A 19,085-nucleotide genomic window follows, 5' to 3' on the forward strand; every position below is an offset into this window, starting at 1 on the left:
TAAACGTGTAGAAAATACTGTGAGGTTTTTGAATGTGCATTGTAAATCAGAGAAAAAGTTCACTAACCATTTTGCTCACCTCCTTCCTCCTCTTCTTCTTCAAAGTTAGTTTTTAAAACTAAAGGATGGCGAATGGGTCGTGAAAGAGTCTCTTGAGGTTTTGGAGGTTCTTGACTGTGAGTCAGGGGTGGAGTTCCATCCTGAATTTCCTTCTGTAGTGTACTATCTACAGAGAAAATGCAACATTTCAATCGTATCAAAATATTCAATGATCAACCATTGTCCTGATTCACTGTATGTTTATGAAAAACTTATTTAACTTACAAAACATCAACATTTTGCCTATAAGGCATGGAAAATATGCTATTTTATAGGCTTTAGATAGTAATTACAACCATGACTTAGTATATCACACTTTTAGTATAAATGCAAACTGATCACAAGCAATACTGCATTCTTACAGTAGATCTGCAGGATAAAAATGTAACAACTGATCATGTCACTACCAACTAACAAAGGCAAGCTCATATAAGGGTTAGCTGATGATGGCAGACTTTGTGTGTCCAAAAGTGGGAAAAAATCCAATGGTTCTAGTTTTCTGTGTTTGGGAGTAATTATTTGAAAGTAAGAAAAATCGTACTTTCAGATTTCTCTAGTGGGTAAACAGGAGTTAGACTGGCCAAAGCTCTAGGTCATATTGAAATATTCTGTAACCTTCAAAACTAACCAATAAATAATAGAAGTGGCTAGTGAGCACATGTATCTTCTATCATTCCTAACTCAACTTCCTTTGTTTTCTGAATCAATATTTGCCCAATCTGGCTAATTATCAGCATAAACTAAAGAGAATTTTCAAGTCATCTTTGGGTGTCTGCTTTCTAAATTTCTGATTCAATGGGTCTGGATTAAAGCCTACAGATCTGATACTATGGATTAAGTGTCGCAGGTAATTATAAAGGCAGCCACGTTTGGAAACTACCGCCCTAAATCAATAATCACCTAACTGGGGTCCTGGGCCATGGGAAGCCTTTCAGTGAATATTCCATCCCAACAATTTGAAAGTAATCAACCTTATTCCAGATCCTCAATTTCCACTTCCATTTTCACCATAAAATTCTTTTTTTCTAAGAATAAGCCTGAGTTCACAATAGCCTTTCTCCCCTTTGCAAAATAAAGGTGCACTTTCACTGATGCCAACCCCTACTGTAAGCACGTTGCCCAAAAAGAAATTCTCTTTTAGTGATTAATCAAACTCCCATGAACCCACAGGGCTTTCTCCATTACCTTAACGTGTACACATTTTTACCAGGAGAAAATCCTTATGCAGTAGGCAAACTAATGCCCCCCACCAAAGATATCCATAACCCGTGTCTGCAGATAGAACTCAGGCTGCTAATTAGTCTGCCTTAAAACTGGCAGATTATCCTGGATTATTTAGATGGGCCCAAGGTAATCAAAAGATCTTTAAAAGTGGAAGAGAAGTGTGGATTGAGTGCGGGCCTGTGAACCAGACAATCATGGTTCGATTCTCAGTCAGGGCACATGCTTGGGTTGCAGGCCAGTTCCTGGCAGGGGCCAGTTCCCAGCAGGGGATGCACAAGAAGCAACCATACATTGATGTTTCTCTTCCTCTCTCCTTCCCTTCCTCTCTAAAGATAAATGAATAAAACATGAAAAAAAAGTGGAAGAGAGATGCAGAGGAAGAGAGCCCCAAAACTGTGACAGTGGCAGCTAGGTAAGAGTGATGCAATGTTACAAAGCCTTGACTATTCAATGCTGACTTTGAAGAAGGAAGAAGGGGGACATGAGACAAGATAAATACAAAAGGCCTGTAAAATGGGAAAGGCAAGGAAATATTATGTCAGGGTTCCTAAAACAAATGCAGCACTGAAGATACCTTACTTTTAATCCAGAGAGATCTACATCAAATTTCTAAACTATGAAACTACAAAATTACAAACTTGAGTTGTTGAAGCCACTTGGTGGCTAGTCATTTGTATTGGCTACATATGGTGAGTGCTACTGAGGTCCATGTTGGAAGTTCTGATTTCAAATGCATGGCAGTAGTTAAAATTCCTTGTTGAAAAAAGTTGCTTCTTTCATTTCTGGACCACTGTTAAAGTACATGTCACTATTAAGGGAAAGTCTAACAACATCAATTAAAAGAGAGCACTAGTAAAAATTCTAAAGTAGAAACATGACTTCAAAGCTTCTTAGCTGTTCTCAAGGTACAGGGTCCAGCAGAAGTAACTCCTGTGTGAGTATGGTTGGTAGGGTAATGATATGGGTGTAATAATTTATAGTTTTAATTTGAACATTTCACCTAAAATGTTACATGATGTGCTTGAGTGTTATTGTTATATTTCAAAACAACCGCTTATGATTTTGCAATAAAAGATTTTGTAAACAGGGGCATTATTTGTGCCAGACCCTGTATATTCCCAAGACTTGGCATTAGCTCCAAAGAAAAGTTTCATTGAACATTCAAAACAATAAATGTTAGAGTCACATTTTTAACAGTTTTATTGAGTTATAATTCACATACCATACAATTCACCCATTTAAGTGTACAATTCAATGGTATTTAGATTATTCACAAAGTTATGCCACTATCACCATGATCAATTTTAGGACCTTTGATCACTCCTGAAATAGAAACCTATACCCATTAACAGTCATTCCTCATAAATTTCAATGTTCCCAGCCCTACACAAGCAACTATACTTTCTGTTTATATAGATTTGCCCTTTCTGGGTATGTCACGTAAATGGAAATGTGGTCTTTTGTACATGAGTTATTCCACTTACCATAGTGTTTATCAAGGTTTATCCATGCTGTCAGAGAATAGACACTTTGATTGTTTCTGCTGTTTTAGGCGTCTATAAATAATGGCATGAACACTTATGTACAAGTTTTTGTGACAATATATATTTTCACATCTCTTGGATATACAAGGTTTATCCAGAAAGAGTCCAGCCATTGTTAATATAAGAATGGTTTGCACAACTTCAACATAACCTGGTAGCCAAGGAGAGTAGACTGGAATGTATGAACAGTGAAGACTTCACTGCACTAGTCAGTGAGGGTAGTAGATGTCACTGAGTAAGTGTACTATATGGCCATAGTATTAAAAATGACTGAGAAAGTAGAGCAACAAATATTCATGAAATTTCATGTTGAGCTTGAACATCCCTCCATGGAAACTATTCGGATGATTCACAAGGCCCCAGCTATGGGCTACTGGTGATTGGCAGCTTCACGATGACAATGCATCCACTCATGCACCATGTCTTGTGCAGAGGTTTTTGTTGTTTTTTTTTGAGAAACATCAAATCACCCAGTGACTCAGCCCTTCTACAGCCCTCATTTGGCACCCTGCAATGTCTGGCTTTTCCCAAAACTAAAATCACCTTTGAAAGAGAAGAGATTTCACTGCTGATGAGATTCAGAAAACTACGAGAGGGCTGCTGATAGAGAATGGGAGAACTGTGTGAGGTCCCAGGATGCTTATTTTGAAGGGGCTAAGGCAGCATTGTCTTGTGTCCAATGTTTCTTGTATTTTATACCTTCTATTTCTTATGTTATATGACTTCTAAACAAACCTCCTGTCCAGGAGTGCAATAGCTGGGAATATGGTGACTCCATGTTTAACCTCTTGAGCCAGGCTGGTTTCCAAAGCAATTGGTGCAATTTTATATACCTATCTTTAATGTATGAAGATTTTAATTTCTGCACATCCTTTTCAATTATTTTTATCTTTTTGATTTAAACATCCTAGTGGGTGTGAAGTGGTATCACACTGAGCTTTTAATGTACATTTATCTAATGGTTATAATTGGTAAGCATCTTTTTGTGAGTTGATGGTCCATTTGTATATCTTTAAGAAATGTCTATTCAGATTATTTGCCTATTTTTGCAGTAGAATTGTCTTTACATTATGGCATTGTAAGATATTTTTATATATTCTAAATATAAGCCCTGGCTGGTGTAGCTCAGTGGATTGAGCATGGGCCTGGGAACCAAAGGATCAAGGTTCGATCCCAGTCAGGGCACATGCCTGGGTTGCAGGCCAGTTCCTGCCAGGGGCCAGTTCCCAACAGGGGATGCACAAGAAGCAACCATACATTGATGTTTCTCTTCCTCTCTCCTTCCCTTCCCCTCTAAAGATAAATAAATAAAATATTAAAAATATATATATATAAGTTCTTAATCAGATATATGATTGCAAATATTTTCTCCCATTCTATGTGCAGTCTTTTCAGTTTCTTGGTAGTGTTCTTAGAAACACAAAAGTTTCTAATTTTGATGAAATTCAATCTATTTGTTCTTTGAATATTTGTTCTTCTAGTATCTTTATTTTATTTGTTTAAAAATTTTAATTTAATTATTTTTTAATATATTTTATTGATTATACCATTACAGTTGTTCTATTCCCCCCTTCATTCCCCTCTACCTGCATACTCCCTCCCCCACCATTCTCCCCCCCTTAGTTTATAACCACGTGTCTCAAGTTCTTTAGATTCTATATTTCCCCTACTATTCTTGCCCTCCCCCATCTATTTTCTACCTACCATCTATGCTACTTATTTTCTGTATCTTCTCCCCCCTTCTCCTCCTCCCACTCCCCTGTTGCTAACCCTCCATGTGTTCTTTATTTCTATGGTTCTGCTCCTGATCTAGCTGTCCTCTTGGTTTGCTTTTGTTTTAGGTGTGGTTGTTAATAACTGTGAGTTTGCTGTCCTTTCACTGTTAATATTTTTCATCTGCTTTTTCTTAGATAAGTCCCTTTAGCATTTCATATAATAAGGGCTTGGTGATGATGAACTCCTTGAACTTGACCTTATATGAGAAGCACTTTATCTGTCCTTCCATTCTAAATGAAAGCTTTGCTGGATAAAGCAATCTTGGCTGTAGGTCTTTGGATTTCATGACTTGGAATACTTCTTTCCAGCCCCTTCTTGCCTGTAAGGTCTCTTTTGAGAAATCCGCTGACAGTCTGATGGGTACTCCTTTGTAGGTGACTGTCCCCTTATCTCTTGCTGCTTCTAGGATTCTCTCCTTCATTTTACTCTTGGCTGATGTAATTATGATGTGCCTTGGTGTGTTCCTTCTTGGGTCCAACTTCTTTGGGACTCTCTGAGCGTCCTGGATTTCCTGGAAGTCTATGTCCTTTGCCAGACTGGGGAAGTTCTCCTTTATGATTTGTTCAAATAAGTGTTCCACTCATGGCTGTTTCTTTCCCCCTTCTGGTACCCCTATAATTCGGATGTTGGAACATTTAAAGATGTCCTGGAGGTTCCTAAGCCTCTCCTCATTTTTTTTGAATTCTCATTTCTTCATTCCTTTCTGGTTAGATGTTTCTTTCTTCCTTCTGGTCCATTCCATTGATTTGAGTCCCACTTTCCTTTCCATCACTATTGGTATCCTGTGCATCTCCCTTCATTTCAATTAGTTTAGCCTTCATATGTTCCTCTAATTTGTGACTATAATCAACCAGTTCTGTGAGCATCCTGATAAACAGTGTCTTGAACTATGCATCTGAGAGGCTGGCAATCTCTTGGTTGCTTAGAGTTAACGGCTCTGGGACTTTGAGTTCTTCGTGCGCCATCTTTTGGGCTGTTCGTGCCTGTTACGTCGCAGGATCAGAGCCCTAGGTGTTCACCAGAGCAGGGCAACTCAGTCGCTGGTTTGTGACGCTGTATGTGGGGGCAGGGTCAAAGAGGAGCAATGCCAGTCCCCTCTGCCACCTCCCGCTGCTGCCGCCATAGGTGCCACAGCTGCCACCACCACTGGGGCCTGAGCACTTCGTCTCCCCGCGCGCGAATGCGCGACCACGGTCAGTCTGCCCTGCACCCCAACTGGTTCCGGCCTGCCTGTGCGCCTGGGTTGGGGGGATCTTTCCTGTCCCACCCTGCTCTGCTTCTGGCTCCGCCCCTCTTACCGTCCAGGTTGAATGGTTCCTTGTTGTTGGACTTCCGTATAATTCAATTTTCTGTTCTTTAGCTGTGTCTTTGCTCTCCAAACCTTTGTTGTATTCAAACTTGGTTGTGGGAGAAGGCACAGTGTTTCCACCTATGCCTCCATCTTGGCAGAAGTCCCTCTTGTTCTTGTAGTATCTTGTAGAAGGTTTGTATGACCTAAAATGTCTTACAGGAATTTTATAACTTTAGCTCTTACATTTAAGTCTGTGGTGTATTTTAAGTTAATTTTTTGTGGGATGTAAGGAATGAGTTCAAATTAATTCTTTTTTCATGTGGCCACCTATTTTATTAAGCACACTTTGTTGAAAATACAAATTTTTCCCCTAACAAATGGTTCATGCACCTTTGTTAAAAACCATTGACCATAAACTGATTTATTTAAAGGTCTGCCACTGATTTAAACTGATTTAATTCAGGTCTGCCACTTTCATCCATTTGATCTACATATCTATATTTTATGCAAGTATCATATGGTCTTGATAACTGCAGCTTTGTTGTAATTTCTAGCTTTTGAAATCATTAAGTGTGAGTTCTACAATGTTGTCTTTTATTTTCCAAGTTGTTTTTACTATTCTAGGTCCCTTGAATCTCCATATACATTTCAGAATCAGCTTGTCAATTTCTGTATATAAGTCAATTGAGTTTTTAATAAGGGTGGCATTGAATCTATAGATTAATTTGGGGAGTATTGACCTATTAACAATAAAGCCAACCTATAAACTTTGGACATTATTTAATTTTTAAAGTTTCACTAATTACTTTCAAGAATGTTTTGTAATTTTGAATATAATTTTTGCACTTTTTTTAGTTAAATTAATTCATAAATATTTTATTTTTATGCTATTGTAAGTGGGTTTTTTCACTTTATCTTCAGTTTATTTATTGCTCACACACACACACACACATATATATACAATCAATTATTTTATGTTAATCCTTTACCCTGAAACTTACAGAATTTTCTAAATAGGACTTCCAGTCAAGATGAAGACTTAGGTAGATACTCTTTGTCTTCTCACACAACCAGAAGAACAACCAATTTAAAAACAAAAAACTTTTAAATCAAGAACAACAAATTTAAAAACAAGAAAATCAAACTGTATGGAAGTCCCACAACCAAGGAGTTAAAGAGGAAACATTCATCCAGACTGGTAGGAAGGGTAAAGATGGGCAGCTGGGCAGAGAGGATGCATGGCAAGGTGGTGGCTGGCAGACCGGGTGGTCCCACATTTGTGTGCAGATAAACCAGGAGGAACAACTGGGGAGTGAGACAAACCATACAACCCAGGGTTCCAGCATGGGGAAATAAAGACCCCCAAACCTCTGACTGTAAAAACCTATGAGGGTTGGGGCAGCGGGATAGATTCCCAGCCTCACATGAGAGTTTGTTGGAGAGAGCCACAGGGTGCTAAAATGTACACAAACCTACCCACCCAGGAATCAGCCCCCAAAAGCCCACTTTCTTTGTCTGTTGTGGGGGAAGTGACTAAAAGCTGGCTGAGAGCTGAGCAGGTGGCATTGTTTCCTCTCTGACCCTCACCCACATACAATGCTACAATGCAGCCAAGTGGGTTGCCATGCCTTGGCTCCACCACTTACAACTAAGAAGCCAACAAAAACTATGGCCCAAATGAAAATAGAGATCAAAATTCCCAAAATAGGACTAAGTGATAAAGAGGTAACCAACCTATCAGATGCAGAGTTCAAAACACTGGTAATCAGCATACTCACAGAAATGGTTGAGTACAGTCACAAAAATAAAGACAAAAGTGAAGGCTATGCAGAGTGAAACAAAGAAAACTATACAGGGAACCAATGGTGAAGGGAAGGAAACTGGGACTCAAATCAATGATTTGGAGCAGAATGAAGAAATAAACATTTACCCAGAATAGAATGAAGAAACAAGAATTCAAAAAAAATGAGGAGATGCTTACAAACCTCTAGGACAACTTTAAATGTTCCAACATCCAAATCATAGAGGTGTGAGAAGGAGACGAGGAAGAGCAAGAAATTGAAAAAACTAATAAAAGAGAACTCTAATCTGGCAAAGGAAATAGACTTCCAGGAAGTCCAGGAAGCTCAGAGAGTCCCAAAGAAGTTGGACCTGAGAAGGAACACACCAAGGCACATCATAATTACATTAGCCAAGATTAAAATGAAGGACAGCATCCTAGAAGCAGGAAGAAGAAAGGAGACAGTTACCTCCAAAGGAGTTCCCATTAGAGTATCAGCTGATTTCTCAAAAGAAACCTTGCAGGCAAGAAGGGGCTGAAAAGAAATATTCCAAGTCATGAAAGGCAAGGACCCACACTCAAGATTACTCTATCCAGCAAAGCTATTATTTAGAATGGAAGGGCAGACAAAGTGCTTCCCAGATAAGGTCAAGTTAAAGGAGTTCATCATCACCCAGCCTCTTATTATATGAAATATTAAAGGGACTTATCTAAGAAAAAGAAGATCAAAACTATGAACAGTAAAATAACAATAAACTTACAAATATCAACAACTGAACCTAAAAACAAAAACAAAAATAAACTAAGTAAACAACTAGAATAGGAATAGAGTCACAGAAATGGAGATCACATGGAGGGTTATCAGCGTGAAGGGGAGAGGGGAGAATGGGGGAAAAGGTACACAGAATAAGCATAAATGGTAGGTACATAATAGACAGGGGGAGGTTAAGAATAGCATGGGAAATGGAGAAGCCAAAGAATTTACATGTACGATCTATAGACATCACCTAAGGGGAGGGAATGCTGGTGGGCAGGGGGTGCAGAGCAGAGGGGAGTAAAGGGGAGGAAAAAAAGGGGGAAAACTATAATAGCATAATCAATAAAATATATTTTAAAAACAATAATAAATAATATTAATGATGTAAAGAAAGTGCTTAATATAAGAGATTACTTGAAAACACTAAATATGAGATTTTCCCATTTCTGATAACCCTACTGCATTTTTTAAAAATTGTAATTAAAATTTCAGTTAATACTGTCCCAGAAAGCAAGTGTATGGAGATTTCAGACATAACAAAGGAGCAGAGGACTAATATTCGAGTACCTGCCTTTACTTTTTTCCACTTTTAGAAGAAACACAGTGTCTGGTCAGGATGAAGAGTCACCCATTTAAACACAAATTGTTTCAAAAGCCAACATTGTTTGGGCTATTGCATTTACTCAACACCTCTTCTCCTCCCCCAAAGAGGAAAGAACTGAGTTAAACAGTGTTTCTCTCTTATAATCATTAACAATTAATTGTCTCGCTGTCTTAATCTCCGCTCCCCCCCCACACACACCAAAAATTAGTCTTTTACTGATGCATATATTCAAATCAAAGTATTTATTAACCTATTTATAAGCCATTTATTAGACAATGGTTATTCAAGACTTAGGATAAAAAGGTCATGGACACATATTTGCTTAGGCAAGACCTTCTGAAATGAGCTGATGCAGAGTGTATTTAAAGTGTCCACATCGTCACCCAAGGCATCTATAAGTCAGGGATGTAGAATAAGGAGAATCAAATATCTGATTCATTACAGAACAATTGCTTCAATGTGTCAGCTACTGTGTTTTGAACAAATTCTCCCCTAGCAAAAATTAGGGTTTCATTAAGAAGAAATGTTATTCTGAGTAAACAGTTATATCTGAGAATATCTAATGCATATCCTGGGAGAAAGATAAAATATCTGCCATGCTTGCAAAGAAAATATAAAATTTACTCAGAAATGCCCACCTAATTTTTATAATCAGAGCAAATATCAACTGATTTCTGTTTTCTTCACGTAATTTAACTGAGTTTGGTAATTCCTAAGCACTATCATTTGGCTTAGTAGCTCTTTGCTTTTAAACTTGGAGATGATAACCACAGTGATCCTAATTTCTAAAATATCTGGTCTATTTCTAAAATGTCTGGTTTAACAACATTTAAGTGAAGTCTCTTTCAAAAGAGTCCAAAATCTTTTTTTAATTTTCTAGTAGATTAAAGTTTAAACTGAAAAACTTTTATATCCTCAGACTAAAAAAAAAAAGTAGGTCTCTTGAAAACTGCAGTTAGTGTTTAAAGATAACATACAACAGCAAATCAACCAAAGAAAAATCACTTTTGGCAAGCGCCTCCTTTGGGAAGAGCATACCTGGCTACTGAGATAGCACTGCTGCGGTTGGACTCACCCACTTAACACGAACCACATGATGGGTCTTAATGCCTTGATCAGAGACCTCAGAAATTATCATAGGCTGCACTTTTTAATGTCTAAATTTTATCTTATTTAACCTGACAGCCAAAATTACTCATACATTGCACAATGCAATGTGAATTGATAGTTACAGTTTATTACATAGTTTGCTACCAAAGAATTGTCGTAATCCTACCTGAATTTCTCAATCACTTGCACTTATTGAAACATAAAAAGGAAGACTTTGATAAATGTACCATTTTATGCAGTAATCTTTGTCTAAGGTGAGAAAATTCATGGTCTCAGTTTTGGATGACATGGACCTTGGTGGATAGGTGGAAATATTGTAGGAAATATTAGGTCTACAAAAGATCAAATCAGAACTTCTGAGGTATTGAAATATTCCCAAAGTGAATAGGTGACATGGTAGTTTAACATGTAATTTAACTGAACTTGGTAATTCCTACAGTCTAAACACTGAATATGCTATCCTAGAGCACAGAGATGTGTCTGGACAGAGGAAAAAAGGTGCCTGTGTAACACAAATACACGGATAGGCAAAAGCAAGTATATAGAAATAAATACTATGATAATTTAATAAATAATAAAATAAGAATAAATTCTGTGTTTTGCAGATTCACAACTGGAAATCTATTTTTGCCAACCTCTGTACATAGTGTTCAAAACTTTCTAGGGTATAACTGGCCACTATGTGAAAGGTAAAACTACACTCCTAGTTTAGGTGCTTGGGATTCATCAGTGAACCAAAGATAGATTCCTGCTCTTATGGAACCTTCATTCTAAAGAGACAAGTCAGACAATGAGCAATATGTATAGAAAACAAGGAAATTATATTATATCTAAGAAAATTATAAGGGATATGGCAAAAAGGAGGTACAGAAAGGCCAGGAAAATAAGACATGTGTAGGAAGTGAGCTCGAAGGCTGATTACATTTGAAAAGAGTGTTCAGAATACACTTCATTAAAAGAAGAGGTAAAGGAATTAGCCATGAAGATGTTGAGAGAAGTGGATTTTATGCAAGAACCCTAAAGTAGGAGCGCGCTAACATGCTCTAGGAAAAGCAAGGAAACTGGTGTGGCTTGAGCAGAATGAGCAAGTAGAAGAGTTGGGGAGATAAATTCAGAGAGGCACCAGAGCGCCAGATCAAGTAGAGTCCTTTAAGCCTCCATAAAAAAAACCCAAAGTACAAAATTCAGAGAGCTCCTAGGCTGATGCACATACCCACGCACCAGGAAGGTGGCACACCCCAAACCCACAGGAACAGAAGTTCCTGTGCTCCAGCCCTTCCAGACCTTGTCTTGTGTATCTCTTCACATGCCTGTTCATCTGTACCCTTTATGATATACTTACTGTATAATAAACTGGAAAAAACAAGCAAGGGTTTCTGAGTTCTAGCAAATGATTCAATTCAATGAGAGAAATCATGGGGACCTCAAATTGTAGCCAAGTTAGTTGTGAGGAACTTGGAATTGATAAAGAAGGGGAGGTCATTTGGGATTTAGCTTGTAAAGGCCTGTGGGGTCTTTCCCAAATGTCAGAATAAAATTGAATTGGAGGACCCCCCATCTGGTGCCACAGAGAATGTAAGAGTAAAAGAGAAACACAAAGGAGCATTTTGTTTTCCGAGACAAGCTGACACAAAGAGGAATAAAGGCAGAATGGAATAAGTTCTGGTGAATTCAAAACAGAGAAGTGGACATGACAAGGCTGTGGTGGGGGGTAAAATGAGTGTGTGGCTCCCGGTTGTCCCTGTTAGATAGAAGAAAGGAGGTCGAAGGAGGTGGGGAGTTAGCATCCTATGAACACAGCTTATTCCCTTTCACATGGAGGCCAAGTGCTAAGGGGAAGGGTTTGGTCCCAGTGCCCGAATCTAGCATATACTGCACTAGGAGAGGGGAAAGCTTTCTAGAAGAGTCAGGCTCAGCCAGACGCTTGTTGATGAAATCGAGAATTCTAGAAAAGCCATGTTATATTTGACCTCATTATTGTCTGTTTAGGGATGATGTAATAGCATGTATCCCTGCAAAACTTAGCTCAGAGAATGTCTTATAATTGGTATCCAAATAATTGTCAGTTACACATTCTACCCTTTCTTTGTCCAGCCACACAGCCTTTGTTTCCTGCTATCCTGAAAGAGCTGGTTTGACAGACAGTAATTTATCCATAGACCATCAGGAAGCAAACTAGATATATACCAGACATAAATAATTTAGTAAAATGTTCATCGTGAAAAAGATCATGCTAAATGTATGCAAAAGGGGTCGAGTTAATTGACCCCTTTAGTAGGTGCAAAACTTTCATGCCAGTAGATTACGTTTCAGTAGTCATCTATCCATCGCCCAGTCATCTCTCTATACATCCAATTTTAATGAGCAACTAGCTCCAAGATACTGTGCAAAGCATTTGTAAAAAAACTAGTCATGATCCCCATTCTTATAATGTTTACAGTTTAGTGAGGAAGAGAAACACTGATTAAGCTAACACATGTGTGATGAATATTATAAGGTTAGAATTTTCCAGAAGAATACAATAAGGGGAACTAATTCTTAGTTATTCATTTGCCAAGGATTAGTTGAAGCCAAACTTTCAAATCACAAGATCCTATATCCTGTAGGCTTATTTCTGGAACTACTATTCCATCACAAAAAATATTCTGTAACAGGAGAGTGAAATGACTAAAACATCAGGGAAACCTGACACCCCTTAATTTCTTAAGCAAGGTTGTTGACATTAACTGTTTTAGTCTATGGTGTCTTCTGAATCTTCCCCAACCCCCCAAACGTAGTGTGAAGTTCAAGCACACAGTTGGCTCTCAGTATCATGTTGTTGGATTGAATTGTGCCATAGTTTTATAGGAGTGGGATCATATTTTCTCTACCACTTTAATCTTAGGAAGAACCCCACACATAGCTGCTCTTCTGGAAACAGAAATGTGCAAAACAGAGCCATTGCTGTCCGTACCTATGAGGTCAGCTTCTGTACATTCAAAGGGAAAACAGTGAGGCCATGACCTCTGAGCTTGGCCCCAATTGCGTGATGCTTCCCAGGGACACAGTTTCCTTCTATCTAGTGAGGTTAGTAGTCATCCTACTACTCTGGTGAGTAAAATCCACTGTAGATACACAAAGTTAGAGAAAGTCTAACTTGCTCTTTGTTCACTTTATCTTGTTAGCTACTAGATGGCTCATTCTAAATGATTTAATGACTTTATCATGAGATAATGACTTTATCTCATGATTCTTGATAGAATCCTCCCAAGTCATCCACTGGGTATTAAATCATATTAATCCATATTGCTCTCCATGCCATACTTTGCTTAATGTTTTATTCTATGCTGCTACTCCAAAACCAGATTTTAATATGGTATGTTCATGTTATTCAAAATATACTCACTGCTACTTGGTGGCAAAAACAATCCATTGATATTTCGAGGTTTGCTGTGATAAAAGATACAACTGATCTTCACACAACCAAGAGGTTGAGTTTCCCAGAAGCATGAAATACTGCAGTTTTGCTAAACAAAGGAGGTGGGAGACATATAATGATCAGATGTCATAATAAAAACTATGTGCTACAACACAACACAAAGCTAAAACATCTATAGTAATTAGTGATTCAGGATTCTGTGTGTTTCCTGGTTTTCAATGCTTTTAAGCTTTGCTATTTAAAAGATGCAATGATTATTCCTAAAACATACTCCTCCATTTTCCTAAGATTTTAAATTGAGCAAAGCACAAAATGCCCAAAATTAAGGAGTAGAAAAAAATGTTTTCTCTATTGTTTTATAATAGTTCAATGTTACTGGAGGGAGACCATTTTAACAAACATAATGATGTTGAGTCATTCTACCTGCATTTCCATGTGTCTAAATCTGCAAAGTGGATCTAAACATTTGCCCTCTCTCCATAATGAGCACACAGTGTCACTGCCAAGGGCCTTTTTACAGTGTCGGAATCGGCACTGGGAACCCTGAAAGAAAGAAGTAAACAGCGTAGAACACTCAATACATTAACATTAATGTTCAACAACAACAAGTTGCTAACCAATTAAAGAAAATATGAGATCAAATTAGAATTTAAAAATACCATAAATATAAGGCCACAAGTTTAAAATTTAACAAATTAGTATATTTTTAGCGAGAAATTTACAATATAATCTAATTAAATACCTCCTGTCACAAGTCATTGATCAAATGTTATTTTTTATAATCATTTAATCCATATGGTTCACTCAGGATAAATGTATGAAACCAGTGATACCTTCTATCACAAGCCAATGACAGACAAGATATTGTCTGTCAGAAGCCAGATATTTTTTTCCAAGTCATATTGTACTTGTAGAGATGATCTGTATTATTTAATCTTTTTTTTATTAAATAATGTTTTCTTAGTCTACAAAGATAATGTGTTTATATAAGGAAAGTGAATGGAGCTTAAACTTTGGATTATTATAACATCTTAAGTAATTATCACATTATGTTACATTAAATGTGCTTTATGTCTTTGGTCTACAAAGAGAAAACAATTGTGCCAAAACATACACACCAATATCTTTATACCAACAGAAGCAAAAGCAGATGTGGATTATTTTAATGGGCTGCTATAACCTTTTTTATTCTTTATCTTTTTTACACATGGATCCAGAGTGGAAAAACTGTAGGTTTTTCAGGCAGAGAGGTAGGTAACATACAATAAAAACAGATCATTAAGTTCTTTCCCATTTTGACACATCCCATGATTATTTCTTATCTTTAACCATCCACTTATTCCCATCTCCACGCCCATTTAAAAAGCAGATCTTTTAAAGCAGTACAAGGTACTCATACTACAAGGTAGTGTGAAGAGGCTAGATAAACCAGTGTTTGAACTACTGGCTCAATCGCTGGTCCACAGTCACAGTCAGTATGTTACTCCCCACCATGAGGCCTCAGTTTCATTATAGGCAAAAGGGTAATAATACGACCTCCTCACAGATGGTGGTGAAAATTATGTGAGCTACAGTATCGTGATTGCAATTGTTTATTTATTTAATTATTTATTTAACTTTCTACCCTATCAGTCCCAGCTAAATAGTTGCAGATACTAGCAATGAAACAGACAAAACTCTCTGTCCACATAGCACATAAAGTCCTATTATTATTTTTCATCCCAAGGTTTAACCATAAGGTAATAGGCAATGGAAGTAAATCTAATTCTAATGGTTAAAGAGGTTGATTCCATTCAGGTTTCCTAGCAAAGATGAAATACCTTAAACTAGACATGTCCTGTCTTTCACTGGGTTCATTCTGGCATTAACATGAAGCTTCACACACTGAGCTTCTACATTTATTTGGTTCATTGTGATCCATTAATCCTAATCTCTTAGACTAAAATGTTTTTCCTTTATAAAGTTTATAAAGTTTCCATTTAACTTTACAAACCTAATTCATATTTGGCTAACTTGTTTATATTACTCCTTTTCCTTTTTCTATGATATTAAATATGTGTTGTTACTCAGATTTTTGAAGGATGAAAATTCATAACCTGGGTTAATAAATTTCAAATAAGAAATCAATCTGATTTTAAACTAAATTTGATAATGACCTGGGTTTATTTTCATTCATATGACTGAAATCGCATTAACCAAAACAGTATGATATATCATATAATGTTTCATATTAGTAATTTGATATCTCAAAAGTCATAATACAGGCAAAAGTGCCACATGAAGATGAAAAAAAGCCATTGGCCTGTAGCTGGCATTATGAGGGTAATTTCAAACAAATATTTTAAATCATCATAAATTTCCCCAGAGACATTCAATATATCAAAAATACAAGATAAGTTTTTACTTCGGATTTTAATTATAAGATATTTTATGCAAAATTAGTAAATTTTGATTCAGCAATAGAAATTATTGCCGTATTGTCCTTCATTCTAAAAAGATTTAACATGTGAAGTACTATAAATTGTATAATATTTACCTTTATGCATGTGGAATTAAAAAAGAAATAGCAGTCATTCCCAACTTCTGCCATTTTCAACTCTTGTGCTGCTAATCCAATGTTTTTTAATAAAAATTGCAGAAACACAAATATAAGAACTATCAGAGTGTAAGGGGGAAAAGACTTTCTTTTCCACAGTCTTTCAGGCTATCAGTAGTATTCCTTTAAAACTGACCTTCTGTTGACAGTATATTACACAATAGGTAATTCTTAAAGAAATTTAAATTAGAAGATACCTTCTCTAGCTTTCCAGAAATGTTGTAAGCGGTTGCTAGTAAGCACACAAACTCAAACTTCCAGAATTTTCCTCATTATTACCAAATCCATTGTTTGCTCATCATAAATGACCTCACATGTAACTGTAGCTTAGTTTACCTTAGTCAATACTGTGCAGTACTTCTCTTAATCATGCTAGTATATTAACCAAAAATGTCTAGTAAAAATAAAGTATTTTCTTTCAATGTTCTGATTGAATATGAATGTAAACTAGTTCATAATTTCATAACTTCAAATTATTAAGTATTTCACAATTTAGTGGCTATTTTCTAAACCTTATCTCTACATATGATTTGAAAACAAAATTAAAATTTTAAATAGGTAAATATATAATCTATGTTGCAAGATAAAAAATTATTAAATTATGTACTCACAGATATCCACTGATTTGGAAAAAAACATCATTCAGATTTCAATATTTTAATAGAAACTTGAAAATAAATTAAATTACTTATTCATCTTGTAGCTATATTCCATCCATTCATTATTCATCCATCATAAAATGAGGAAGAGCTTCCTCCCAAAGCAGAAAGGTTTCAGAGCGCTGGCAAATTTTGGGTATTTGTTGAAAGCAAAATTATGTACTCTGATTTCCAGAATGAGACATTCAATCAGCAGTGGATATCTTTCTTCATCTTATTATCTTTACTGAAAGTACTGGAACCTAGCAGAAATTAACAAAAATATTCACAGTAGGTTACTTTGAAGGTGTCATAGAGATGACAGATTGCACTAGATCAAAATGGACTGTGAAATTGCAATGCACTCTTAATTAAAAACTTAAAAGATCAAGAGATATGGATTCCCATTTTTGTTTAAGTAAAACAGACTAACTTGGTATGAACTTGTTGAATACAATGCTTTAGGGTAAAAATCTGGGAAATAAAACAAAAAATATTTAGAAAAAAGCTGTTTGCCTATAACTATAAATAAGAGAATAGAATGAAGTAGGCAGTATTAAAAGGCAATGAAAAAATTAGAGAATGAATATCTCACTGACCCCTTTAGTATATTAGTAGAAATTTATGGAAAAATGTAATATTTCATCTTTTAATTTGACCTACTAACTCTATAATAAAGTATCCATCTTAGGCACATAGGTTACTAGAAAAAACCTTCTAAGCAATATATGTTACTAGTCTTTAGGTCCAGGTAAACTCCTTCTCCACCAATAAAGTTTTAGCTGCATTGGACTATTTCCAAATACTGTTACCAAACATCACTATTGCATGATTATATGTAATTCCCTGATTAAAGCCATTGTGAAAGATCCATGTTTTACGTTTGGAATAGGAGGAAGTAATGTTTTTACCTCTTGAAGTATATCATGAACAACTATATTCTAATAAATAGCAAAAACAGGTGAAACTAAAATGGAGATTTCTTTGTTTTGCTTTTGTTTTGGGTTTTTTTTTGTCATTGCAAAGAGCAGTAAATAAATCTATATATTTTGGGAGTCTTTATAATACCTGGGGCTCTAGTCTCTCTCTCTCTCTCTCTTATTTTCTTTTCTTTTTCTTCCTTTCCCCCACCCTTTTCCTTATTCATGTCTTTCCTGTTGTAAAATTCATTCTTGTCTTCCAGGGAAAAGTTATGACCATACCTAGTAATAGAGATGTGACATTTGCTTCTGCAGATGGGGATAGGCCCCAAAATTCTGTAAATATTTTGTGTTGGTCACCACACTGTGTCTTTCATCTTAGTTGCATGCTAGCACACTAAAACATCAGTCAGAGAAGAAAGTCTCTTCCAGGGTGTAATCAAGTAATACCATGTTAAGTGTGGGGGCTGGTAGAAACCTATAGATGGCTACACAGGTTTATGAGGATCAGGCTACTATCCATCCACATAGAAGTCTAGTTTATAACCCTGGATTTTTCTTTTGGCTCTCTCCTGACTTGGACTTCTGTTTCTACCAGTGCCTTTGCTCCAGGCACTAGCGAGCAAAAGCACTGGAAATAAAATAGTGGTTTCTTGAAGAATGGTTTGCCTACTGCCACTACTCAAAAAAGCAAGAGGAATGTTGTTTTAAGATAAGCCTTTCCCCCAAGTAACAGAATGTTAGACCTAGAAGATTCTGTGGCAGTTTGGGAAATGGCAGTTGTTAGTTGTGAGGGTTATGTAATTGTTGTCCCCTTGAGACCCATGAAACAAGCTGCTTTTTAGAATTCCTTTGGAGGAAGAAAAATGTAACTAGCTCTTGACTATAAAATGCTAAGAAGGTTCTGGTCCCCAGATCTTGCAGCCAGCATCAGGTGAAGCCCTCCTTCAACCTCCTTAATTTTTTTTTGCCATGTTGTATTTTCCTATGAGAAAATCAAAGATAGCAGAAGAGAAAGCAAATACTTTGAAATGACAAATCTCTTCTTTCCTCCCTCCCCCCTGAATCTAGCAATAAAAAAACTGAACTAGTTGTTTTTAGGGATATTTCATTCTTTGGGAACTCTCTTATATATAGATATTCTAATGAGACATAGTCGTTTACTTTTCCAACGGGTAAGTCAGGAAAATGCTGAACAGTATAATACTTGCGGATAAGACAATTATAGAAATGAGACCTACATCTCATCCAAGCACATAAAAAATGGCTGTAGTCAAAACTCCCTTATGGAGCGATTGCTAGGTTCAATGAGATAGAAAGGCTATATT

The 19,085-nt window shown here is 36.5% G+C and overlaps 1 protein-coding gene across 2 annotated transcripts in view; it reads right to left on the bottom strand.

Moving 5' to 3' along the window:
• Positions 1-14,053, bottom strand: part of ZC3H11D (zinc finger CCCH-type containing 11D) — a 30,079-nt gene extending 16,026 nt beyond the window's left edge. The window contains exons 1-3 of one of the 2 annotated variants that reach the window (XM_037064639.1): positions 14,027-14,053; positions 13,571-13,691; positions 68-226 (exon numbers count right to left, since the gene is read on the bottom strand). In XM_037064639.1, coding sequence (XP_036920534.1) covers positions 68-226; positions 13,571-13,691; positions 14,027-14,038 — 292 coding nt within the window. In that variant the 5' untranslated portion in view covers positions 14,039-14,053. The remainder of the gene's footprint in view (positions 1-67; positions 227-13,570; positions 13,692-14,026) is intronic. The other variant, XM_037064640.1, reaches the window with a different exon arrangement.
• Between the last annotated feature and the right edge of the window lie 5,032 nt (positions 14,054-19,085).

The sequence above is a fragment of the Sturnira hondurensis genome, unplaced genomic scaffold (assembly GCF_014824575.4).
Source record: "Sturnira hondurensis isolate 20B ecotype Veracruz unplaced genomic scaffold, ASM1482457v3 Scaffold0015509, whole genome shotgun sequence".
Taxonomy (NCBI): Eukaryota; Metazoa; Chordata; class Mammalia; order Chiroptera; family Phyllostomidae; genus Sturnira; species Sturnira hondurensis.